General features: G+C 43.8%; 1 protein-coding gene across 6 annotated transcripts; it reads right to left on the reverse strand.

Annotated features, from left to right (window-relative positions):
* Positions 1-5,834: 5,834 nt before the first annotated feature.
* On the reverse strand, positions 5,835-12,064 carry rasef2 (RAS and EF-hand domain containing 2). 6 transcript variants are annotated; one of them, XM_085914690.1, is made up of 16 exons: positions 11,848-12,063; positions 11,390-11,494; positions 11,137-11,232; positions 10,190-10,267; positions 10,007-10,122; positions 9,852-9,920; positions 9,156-9,228; positions 8,982-9,052; positions 8,523-8,730; positions 8,352-8,447; positions 7,666-7,804; positions 7,469-7,550; positions 6,836-6,950; positions 6,655-6,768; positions 6,493-6,569; positions 5,835-6,416 (listed from the first exon to the last, which is right to left on the reverse strand). In XM_085914690.1, the coding sequence occupies exons 2-16, from the start codon at positions 11,471-11,473 to the stop codon at positions 6,314-6,316; spliced, it is 1,521 nt and encodes a 506-aa protein (XP_085770816.1). In that variant the 5' UTR covers positions 11,474-11,494; positions 11,848-12,063; the 3' UTR covers positions 5,835-6,313. The 6 variants fall into 6 exon arrangements, with proteins under 6 accessions (XP_085770816.1, XP_085770817.1, XP_085770821.1 ...); XM_085914691.1 differs by having other exon boundaries at positions 11,910-12,056; XM_085914695.1 differs by lacking the exon at positions 11,137-11,232 and having other exon boundaries at positions 11,848-12,064.
* Between the last annotated feature and the right edge of the window lie 10 nt (positions 12,065-12,074).

The following is a 12,074-nucleotide window of genomic DNA, read 5'->3' on the forward strand; positions in this document are numbered from 1 at the left end:
ACCCTAACCCTAACCCTAACCCTAACCCTAACCCTAACCCTAACCCTAACCCTAACCCTAACCCTAACCCTAACCCTAACCCTAACCCTAACCCTAACCCTAACCCTAACCCTAACCCTAACCCTAACCCTAACCCTAACCCTAACCCTAACCCTAACCCTAACCCTAACCCTAACCCTAACCCTAACCCTAACCCTAACCCTAACCCTAACCCTAACCCTAACCCTAACCCTAACCCTAACCCTAACCCTAACCCTAACCCTAACCCTAACCCTAACCCTAACCCTAACCCTAACCCTAACCCTAACCCTAACCCTAACCCTAACCCTAACCCTAACCCTAACCCTAACCCTAACCCTAACCCTAACCCTAACCCTAACCCTAACCCTAACCCTAACCCTAACCCTAACCCTAACCCTAACCCTAACCCTAACCCTAACCCTAACCCTAACCCTAACCCTAACCCTAACCCTAACCCTAACCCTAACCCTAACCCTAACCCTAACCCTAACCCTAACCCTAACCCTAACCCTAACCCTAACCCACTAACCCTAACCCTAACCCTAACCCTAACCCACTAACCCTAACCCACTAACCCTAACCCTAACCCTAACAAAAACACTAACCCTAACCCTAACCCTAACCCTAACCCTAACCCACTAACCCTAACCCTAACCCTAACCCTAACCCTAACCCTAACCCACTAACCCTAACCCACTAACCCTAACCCTAACCCTAACAAAAACACTAACACTAACCCTAACCCTAACACTAACACTAACACTAACAAAAACACTAACCCTAACCCTAACCCTAACAAAAACACTAACACTAACCCTAACAAAAACACTAACACTAACCCTAACCCTAACCCTAACAAAAACACTAACCCTAACCCTAACCCTAACCCTAACCCTAACAAAAACACTAACACTAACCCTAACAAAAACACTAACCCTAACCCTAACCCTAACAAAAACACTAACCCTAACCCTAACCCTAACAAAAACACTAACACTAACCCTAACAAAAACACTAACCCTAACAAAAACACTAACCCTAACAAAAACACTAACCCTAACCCTAACAAAAACACTAACCCTAACAAAAACACTAACCCTAACAAAAACACTAACCCTAACAAAAACACTAACCCTAACAAAAACACTAACCCTAACAAAAACACTAACCCTAACAAAAACACTAACCCTAACAAAAACCCTAACAAAAACACTAACCCTAACAAAAACACTAACCCTAGTTTCCAAAGTGTATAAAGTCATTTAAATAACAATATTGTATAAATATTAGGTATAAACACAAAATCTACAGGCTTTACTTGTTTGAAAATGAGTGGGAAGATGTAAGAATTATTTCATTTGTCCAATGGGAAAATTGGGTTTGCTGCAATTCCAAATTTCTAAAGTGAGTGAATGAATGAATGAATGAATGAAGGAAGGAAGGAAGGAAGGAAGGAAGGAAGGAAGGAAGGAAGGAAGTCAAGGTTAGCTTTATTGTCAATTACTTTACATGCCAAGAAACACTAAGAGATCAAAATTGAATTACCCACTTGCCCACGGTGACAAGACAACAAAACATCCAAAAAACAACACAAAAAGCAAAAACAAGAAGGCACATACAATGTATAAACAAGAAAAACAAATAAATATAAATAAACAAATAAGGGGAGCAAGTGTGCATACAGCAGACAGCCAGAACATAGCGTGAGAGTAGTGCAAGGCAGCAAACGCGGCCCAAAAGGTCAGGAAATTATGCAGCCGAGGGCGGGAGAGAGTTCAGGATCCTAACAGCCTGGAGTATGAAGCTGTTGGTGAGTCTGGTAGTGCGGGAGCGCAAGCTCGACATCACAAATGACAAACATCATCTCACTAAGAACATCACACCACCCCACGTGCTCTTTTAAAATAACTTGGTCAATGTATTTGTCTAATAGATTTGCTGCAATTCCAAATTTCTCCAAAGGATGGTGACGAATCTTAACATGAAAGCTAATAGGACATAGTAAACACTTTTGAATGAATTACTTAATTTGTTTGTTAATTAAGTCATTTAAATAATGATTTTGGATAAATACTAGGTATGAACAAAATCTAAAGCACAAAATGGGCAGGCTTTACTTGTTTGAAAAGGAATGGGAAGAAGACTCGTTTAATTTATTTAATGGGAACTAGTAAGACTTATTTATTTTATCTGTTTGTTCCCAGGCAAAATTGGATGTGTTGCAATTCGAAATTTCACCACACGATGGTGCCAAATCTTAACTTGAGACCTGATAGGACATATTCAACACTTAGTTGAATTGATAGAAGTTGGTAATTAGACCAAATGGAGTAATTACAGTTTGAATATGCTTTTGATTATTTTTAGGTAAACAGTTCTGCTTTACTTTGAGCATCATTTGAGCAGTCTGATAATCTACCAAATCTTTGAATTTAAGAATTTGTGATTTAAGAAATGGCTTATTATGTTCAAGGTAATCAGATTTGTTTATAATTCTAATGGCCTTCTTTTGAAAACTTCTGGATTACAACTTTGGATCTTTTCTTATATTAATTTGCAACAACGTACTCTGTGACAGATTAGGCAGTATAATCACGTGTTAATTTAAGAGTGCCCACACTCAATTTAATTAGGGTTATGTGTTAAATCAATTACTGTTAAACATGATTTGGGTATTTATAAGAGGATGAAACAGTAATGTTATCCATATTTTGTGTGTAATGAAGATGGAAAAGTGTGATATCAATGTAATGCGTTTGAGAAGGGACACTAGGAGTTAATTGCAATACTGTTGGTGGATTGCGTGGGACCAAACACGGCCGTCTACAGCCAGACGAAGCTTTAATAGGTGGTGTTTAACATAAATGGAGGAAGAGAGGCTTACTCACTTGAGACGTCTTCGCCGCCGACATCCAACCATTGTAGCTCCTGGTCAATGATGCGACTGATTTGTATTTTTATTCTTCTTGCAGTGGAAAACATACAGCCAACAGACACCGTGGAACCTACAGAAAGGAAATAAAACATTAACACTTAACATCAACCAACACTCACAGACACAACGCAACGTGACTACGTTTCAGCTAGGGTTAGCTTCACAGTTACACATTACTATTGCACAGTGAACGCGAGCTGAATCGACAGCTTTAGTCAAACTACACAAAAGTAAATCTCTTTAAACAGAATGAGTTGTTTTTACCGTGTACGCTCTAGACCAGGGGTGGGCAATTATTTTTTCCATGGGGCCACATGAGAAACTGAAAATATTGTGGAGGGCCGGCCACAAGGCTGAACTCAATTCTTCATATTATTAATTGCATTTCTTTATAAAAAGCAGTAAATAACATTATTTTTGACAAGCTGCTAAGAGTATATATCTTAATTAAGTCATGAAAAAGTGAGTTTTCCTTGCAAAAAATGTCATTTATTCAATCAAATATTCCCAAAACAATGGTAAACAAAGTGTGAACGTTTTTTACTACCTGTGACATTTATCCAATAAACTTAGATGCAGGCAATCAGATAATCAATATCTCTGAAGAAAAGCATGTAATTAAATAATTAAATCACTAAAACAACATCATAAAAACACACTAAACATGCAAATAAAAATAACCACACTACAATTTAAATCATGCACAACTCAACCATAAAAACATGCTTTAAAACTTCTACCTTCTTACATTTTTAAATTCTTTTTTCTTGTTCAGTGAGAGAAATCTAGTCTCTGCTGTGCTTTAACGAGTGCATCGAAGTGAGGTTGCATGTCTGAGGTGGAGATGCGAAGCACAGCTTCCAATGTCCTGTGCTTCCAATGTCCGCGCCCTCTCAACATCAGTCACGTTGTTATATTTCTCCACGTGTTTCGGTAATGCCGACTCAAATTGTAAGTCTTTAAACACGGCGATCTGCTCCCCGCAAACTAAACACAGGGCTTTACCTACGACTTCAGTAAATAAATACTTAGCAGTCCAGTTTTTGTTGAAAACCCTGCATTCAGCATCTACCGTCTAGACGGTCCAGTTGCAAGCAGAAAATAAAGATATTTCTGTTCATCTTCATGTTTGTATCCGCGGATTTGAATCTTGGCGCGAGTTCCACCTATTCACGTCATTTCGCGGCACATGACTGCGATGTAATATTATCTAAAACTGTAAATTAGAGTTAAAGTTATTTTTTAATCAACGCAATCATTTACAACCTTTGACCAGAAAGAATCGTCGAAATTCGGCGTATGTGGCAGGCAGCAGACGACAAATTCGACTTCCCCCCACACACGCACACTCACTCGCTTTTCAGGGCTACAAAAGTACTTATTTAAAAAAAAAAAAAAAAAAAAGAATTGTATTTACCGTGTACGCTCAAGACGGTCCAGTTGCAAGCAGAAAATAAAGATATTTCTGTTGATAATCCTCATGTTTGTACCCGCGGATTTGAATCTTGGCGGGAGTTACGCCTATTCACGTCATTTCGCGGCACATGACTGCGACGTAATATGATCTAAAACTGTAAATTACAGTTAAATGAAGTTTTTTTTTAATCAACGTAATGATTTACAACCTATGACCAGGAAGAATCGTCGAAATTCGGCGTCCGTGGCAGTCAGCAGACGACGAATTGGACGTCCCCCACACACACACGGACACTCACTCACTCGCTGGCTTTTCAGGGCTACAAAAGTAATTGTTTTAAAAAAACAATGAGTTGTATTTACCGTGTACGCTCAAGACGGTCCAGTTGCAAGCAGAAAATAAAGATATTTCTGTTGATAATCGTCATGTTTGTATCCGCGGATTTGAATCTTGGCGGGAGTTACGCCTATTCACGTCATTTCGCGGCACATGACTGCGACGTAATATGATCTAAAACTGTAAATTACAGTTAAATGAAGTTTTTTTTAAATCAACGTAATGATTTACAACCTATGACCAGGAAGAATCGTCGAAATTCGGCGTCCGTGGCAGTCAGCAGACGACGAATTCGACGTCCACCCCCCCACACACGCACACTCACTCACTCACTCGCTTTTAAGGGCTACAAAAGTACTTGTTTTAAAACACAATGAGTTGTATTTACCGTGTACGCTCAAGACGGTCCAGTTGCAAGCAGAAAATAAAACATTTCTCTTGTTAATCGTCGTGTTACTACCCGCTCTGTGTCGCTTAGCGCTACAGCCTACTCCCCGTTGAAAGCCACGCCCACAGATTTGAATCTCAGCGGAAGTTCCGCCTAGTGACGTCATTTCCGCGGCACGTGACTGCCACGTAATATCTTAAACGGTAAATTAGAGTTGAATAAAGTTTTTTTTTTAATCAACGCAATCATTTACAACGGTTAGACAGGAAAAATCGTTGAAATTCGGCGTCTGTGACAACAGTTGCGTCCATGTCCGCGTCACATGACTGACATGGCAACGTCCTATAGCAACTGTTTTGATTAGTACACTTAGTTATCATACGTTGAAATAATGGCCACTAGTACGCACGTCCACCCCTAAAGCATGATGTTGCGGGTTCGAGGCTCGTCAAAGTACTCTTCTATGCAGAATTATTCCAAGTCTGCCAGAAAGGACGCTTTTGTAGCATGTTGAAGGTCCCACTGCAGCATTTTAACTGGATTTGAATTTGGACTTTGACTTGGCCACTGCAAAATAACAGCAACACCAACCAAAGCAGAACTTCATGTCTTATCTTCCCAGAAGATTTTAATATAAAATGTGTGTGTGTGTGTGTGTGTGTGTGTGTGTGTGTGTGTGTGTGTGTGTGTGTGTGTATATATATATATATATATATATATATATATATATATATATATATATATATATATATATATATATATATATATAGAGAGAGAGAGAGAGAGAGAGAGAGAGAGAGAGAGAGAGAGAGAGAGAGAGAGAGAGAGAGAGTGGGGCGGTGGTGCTTCGACTCGTGACGTGTTTAAACAGATGTTATATTGTCTACATTGAGGTACAACCTCACAAAGTGCTCAACAATTATCCCACTTGGTTTGTAAAACAATAGGGATATATAGAATTGGTTAAAGTATTTACAAGCCAGTAAATATAAAAATATGCAGTGTATCAACATACAAAGATTATATACAATATATTGGTATTTGTACAAGTGATTTTTACAGGCAATAGAGAAAACTTTATTTGGATTTCAGTGAGGTTAATATCCCATTTTAAAAAAAAATATGAGAATAAACTGACCTTCAGGAGCAATAATTCTATATAAATACACAGTTTATTCCAAAAATTTCAGATGATTTGATCCCAAACGTGCATCTACTATAGGCGGCAGCATGTGCCAAAAGTCTTCTTGGCGTTTGTGGCCAAGAGGTCCACCGGAGACGTCGTGGGCACGGGTTTTACCACGTTCTTTTTCACTTCTCTTTGAAAGGAACAAACAATGGCAGCGCAAAGTCAGTCATCCAAACGAGAGCCGAAGGAAAACAAATGAAAGCAACCTGGCCAGATGGAGCACCGCTTCCACCACGTTGGTTCCATCTTTGGCACTGGTTTCGAAGAACAAGGCGCCGTACGCCTGCGACACCACCAGATAGTCACGCTCAGACTGAATAACCTCCAGAAAATGCAAATCAACACTGCAAGAATGCAATTGAACAAACCGTAGCCAACTTCTCTCCTTCCAGCGTGCTGACGCAGCGTTTGGCGGGCAACTGCTCCCTCATGTCCACCTTGTTGCCAATAATGCAAACCGGGACTTTGTCCTCCGCGGCATCCTGGACGAAGAGCAGAACACGCCAGTGAGGCGGGCCGTTTTGGTCGGAGACAGCGACAAGTAGCTACCTGAATCTGATCCAGCCAGTCGCGGATGTTGAGGAAGCTGCTCTCAGAAGTCACATCGTACAAGAGAAGAACTCCGTTGGCTTTGCGGAAGTACGACCTGGCGATACTACGGAACCTGCCGCCAAACAACAAAGCATTCGGTATCCATTGAGTAAATGAGTAAAGATGAGAAAAAGTATGAGAACAAAGTCAAAACAGGAGCAGGAAAATCTTTTTTTCTGAGCAGAATATTAAGCTGCATTTTTATTTGTGCGCGAAAACGTCTTCCAATGTTTTTTGCTTACCAATCACAACTTCTCGACAAACGTACCTTTTAGTAAATAGTAGTATATGATATATTTATCATCCATTTAATTTTCTTAGTATAGTAGTCCAAAGTGAAGAGTCCTTTGTCATATGTTCTTTTTTTCGGAGCTCCCTCAAGTGGTATGCAAAAGAATCGCTGAAATAAATGCATATTATTGCAGCTTCAAGTTTGAAAAATCCACAAGAGTACAACTTGCAGGAAGGCAGGGGTGGGCCAGGGTTGGGCAATATTTCAAGGTATCGGAATCTTTTTCGCACACATTGGGTCCTTCCCCGCCCCGCATTGGCTTGTATTTGTTTCTTTTCAAATGCGAACGATTGCGTCACCTTTCCTGTCCAGCCGTGTCCCATATCTGCATGTTGGTCTTCTGTCCGTCCACCAGCATCTTCTTGATCTGATAATCCACCCCTGACACAGCAAAAAAAACAAAACAAAAAACACAATTGGGCTTCACGTTAGGTCTGGTGTAGCGTACTGCAATGTAGCAAAGCGAGAGTTTGTTCGATTTCCATTGCCAACGTACCCAGCGTGGTCTGCATGTCCGCTCTGAACTGGTTGAGCGCCAGCCGCATCAGGAAGCTGGACTTGCCCGCTCCGGCGTCTCCCGCCAAGACCAGATGGTACATGGGCAAGGCGCCGTCGGGCTCGTCCAGGTCGGCCTTCTGAGCCAAACGTAGCACGAGGGTTAGCGCCACGTGCTAGGTCGCAAGTCTCCAGAGCGCTTTGATCCCAGTATGGGAACCAACAAAGCTGCCTTGTCAAGGTCAACATACAGTAAGAAGAATAGCTCTCTTTTTCTTTTTTTCTTTCATTTAAGAAAGATTTGTTTTGGATTGTCTCATGTTATGAGACAGACGGCGTACCTAATAGAACTATATATATATATATATATATACACGGCTAATAGAACTATAGTCTCGCAGGGACTATTTTATTTGATTTTTTCCACATTTAAATTGAATACGTTTTTAAAATGCAATACTACAGCTATTTTTTTTCTAAAGTGATTTGTTTTGGCTTTATTCACATCATGACTGTGCAAAGCCAAGGTTCCAAAAAGTGTTTCTTTAAACTTCCCTCCTAGTTTATACTCTGGTGACCTTCTTGGAGATTGGATTTTCCTTTTCAATTGCGAAAACCAATTTTTTCTGCCATCTTTGTTGTTGACTGAACATATTATTCTACTTTAGGAGGGTGAGTGGCAATTACCTCTTTGGCGAAGGCAGACAGCTGCTTTCGCATGGACGACGTCGAACCGAAGCTCTGCGCCAAAGACAGCCCCGCCTCGGACTTGGCGTCCAACAGCTGCGACAAAGATGAACACATTGATGACAAGGTTACATCTGAAGCAGCCACGCCTCGCCCCGCCCCGTGTCTGACCTCGGGGTCGGAGTGGGCGCAAGAGTAGCTGCGGTGGATGGTCTCGGTGGAGCCTCGGCCGTCGTCCGTGTCTAAGTCCTGGTCCAGGTCGCTGGCTGAGCTCTCAGTGGTGTCCGGGGCCAGCGAGACGCCGCTGTCCAGGTACTTGTCGGCCCACAGGGACACGTTTGACAGGGTGGACACGCTGGACTCTAAGCTGCCCCCCACCCTAAGCGCACAAATATTTCATGTTCATACCTCAGCATCTCCAATTTTTCCATCATTTTTTTTTTTTTAAGCGCAAACGTTCCATCATTTTTGTCTCATCGTCCTATCGTGTGGACAAAATGGAAAAGCACCAAATAGTTTCCAGTCACTTTGCGAACGTTAACTTCCTACGAGTTCATTTTAGCAGTCACTTCTTTAAAATCAGCGCAAATAGTTCCAAACACAGATGGTATTATTGAAATGCAGGCGGACCTGTGGTGTTTGAGGGTGCTCTGCCTGATGAGCTTGGTCCGCCGAGCAGGCACTTCATTCTTGGCAGGGAGCTGCAAGGACAGAAGGACACAAACAACAGGTCAAGTCAAGTTAGGTCAGCTCAGGCAACTTTGGCGCATGGTTCTCGCGTCAAATGGACTCCGGCAGACTTGCCTTGCGTCTGGCTTCGGACGCCAATTCGGAGCGCAGGCTGGCGTTGCTGTCGGACAACTGCTTGTTCAAGTCCCTGCCAAGAAACGTCAGGTGATCCGCTTTTGGGGGACAATTTTTTTTTTTTTTTTTTTGATAGGGACCCGGCAAAGATCACAGCTCTAACGATAGCCGGCAACTTCCCGTAACATTTGACGTCATTTCCTGGTCTATGAGCGATGCTCATTTTTGCTAAAACAAAAAGCCTGAATGAACGTTAGTTTGAAGCAAGTTTCGTGACAACCGGAAAGCAGACTTGGACATTTGCACACAAACGAATAATTAAATACAAAAATCAAAATAGAATAAAGTGACACTAACAGAATAATTGACTGCAGTGCATACACCACATTGAGCATCCTGTCACAATGACTATGAAAAATAGCATAAAGAACTAATTTATTTATTTTTTTCACCATATATTCCAAGTCATCCAGGTTGCGGTTGAGTCGAGGCAACGTGACACAACCGTTCAAAAACGACTGGATTCATTAGAAGGAAAAAAATAGGAAAATTGAGCAAAAAGGACAAATGCGCTCTGTCACAAATGCTGTTTTGTTGTAAACCATTGGCTTGTGTTCAAAGAGGAGCAGCAGCAGCAGCATTAACCAGCAAGTCCTGCTCCCTGCTTTCCGGATGTGGCCTAACACAGACACTTACTGGAGAATCTGGACTTGACTGGCGTAAGACTCGTACTCGATCACCATCTTCTTTAATTCGTTTGTTTCTCTGCGGCCACAAACGCAAACGTGAGGACGTGGGAATCAAAAGGCAGTTTGGCGCTTCCGCTCGGCAGCGGTGTCGCCGCTGCTGACCGTTGGTACTGAGCCCGTTGGTCGGCGTACATCTTCTTGAGCTCGTCCAGCTCGGAGCGCAACGCACCCACGTCGCTTCGGGCCCGCAGCAGCGACGAGCGCAGCGTTTCGTTCTCCTGAGGAAACGTGTGGGCTGAGTGAGGGTGAGCGGTCCCGAACCCCGCTCGCCCCAAATGAACTCACCTGGGAAAGTTGGCCCACGCGTCTGCTGACTTCCAGTTCCTCCTCCTCGGACGGGGCAGAGCGAGACTCTGCTCGACTCTACGCACAAAAACCCTTCAGAAGTCAACTCGGCTGCCGTGCCTGCCGCTCGTGGCTTATTTGCACATGCAGCACTGACTTTCTTAAGAAAAGCTCCAAATAGCTGAGGAGCGCGCTTCAAAAATCCATCCATCTATCTATCCATCCATCCATCCATCCATTTTCTATCGCGCTTGTCCACACAGGGGTGCTGGAGCCTATCCTAGCGGTCATCAAGCAGAAGGCAGGGGACACTCCGAAATGGGTTGCCAGCCAAATGCTGAATGGAAATAATTTCCTTCTACTTTGTAGTTGTTTGCCTGCACCACTCACTCATCCAGCCTTTAAAACATTGTGACGTTTGAAGCGACTCCTGATTCCGTGTTGGGCTCTGTCCTAGAACCTGTTTTTCCGGACACCGCCGCGCACGAGAATCCAATTCAAAGGTCGTGTTCGAGCAAGTGATGCAGGAACTAAAAATAAAAGTCATTAAGTCCAAATTTAGATGGCAAAGGTTTGCCACTTACTTCCATGATGCAAGTTCCACATATTATAGCCAACTTGGAGTGACGTGGCGAAAGAGCCAATCAGATTGGACCGCTAAAAAGGAAAGAAACACGCTGGCTTTTTTGGGGGGGGAGGGGGGGGCTCGGTACGCTTGGAATTTTGACTGCGTGATAAGCAACTAAACCAGAACGCGACTTGTCTTCTTGCTGTCAAGTACACGAGTTGAACGTAAACCCCCACAACAGTCTTGATTTTGCATAAATGGCGTACGTTTGCCACAGCTACCTGTTGTATTTCTCTTGTGGAGAATATCTATCTATATTATACTATAGCAGAAGCTACTGGCCGGTCGGTCGGTCGGTTGTTGTTGCGTTTTGGCCCACCTGTAACAGTCGCTCCACCGTAGCCCGCAGGTCGGCAATCTGGTTTTCGTGTTTCCTCTCCACGTTGCACAGGCCTTGTTCCATTTTCTTGCGCTCCTTTGGACACAAAAGCTAAGCGGTCAGAGAAAGTCCATCCGTCATCGGGCATCACCGGAGCTCCTTCGAAGAGGAAGCGAGCGAGCGAGCGCCAATCCCTTCTGACGGCTTTGGATGCGAGGCTGCTGTTTGGATTTGAAACGCAGCCCTCCCTCACCTCAGCCCTCGCCCTTTCCTCCGTGCCCGCGAGTCCCTTCTGCGCGTCATCCTCGAGTTCCGACAGCCGGCTGCCGCCGTTCATGTCCTCCGCTCGGCGTCCACACTAAGGAAAAGCCAGATGGGAAACGAGGCCGCTCCAGATATGCGTCCGGCTAAAGATAGAGCTGCATCCGGATGCGAGGCGAGGACGAAACAGGTGCGGCGGCGGCGGCAGCAGCAGCAGCCGCGCGTGGCACCGCTTCCTCGAGCGAGGAATGTCGCTTGACGCTTTACGTCACGCTCCAAAAATTCCTAGGGCTGAGCACGGAAAGTGGCTTTCTGCACTCATCTGGTGCTATGTACGGCTAGGCCGTCACGCTCCGCCGCCTGGAACACCTCGTGAAAACTGGACGCAAAGCTGCCGAAGTCGATGCAGCTTTCGTCGTCTGTGTCGAAGTTGCCAAACAACCTCTGCACCTTAGAGTCGGCCACGTTGAGCTACCGGAACACAACCGTGAAGTCGTCCAACTCGATTTTACCGGACTGGTTGACGTCACAGGTGCAGAAGAGTCTCTGGAGGTTGCTCTGCTCCATTTTCCACGCACAGCTTCAAAACGTCAAACGGCGACGAGTCACATTTTGAAAAGCACGAGCGCACAATTCCCACGTCACCCACGGACGTGGATCCGAACAGGTTTTCCGAC

This window comes from Syngnathus leptorhynchus, chromosome 6, assembly GCF_054491065.1.
Source record: "Syngnathus leptorhynchus isolate UIUO chromosome 6, UIUO_Slep, whole genome shotgun sequence".
NCBI lineage: Eukaryota > Metazoa > Chordata > Actinopteri > Syngnathiformes > Syngnathidae > Syngnathus > Syngnathus leptorhynchus.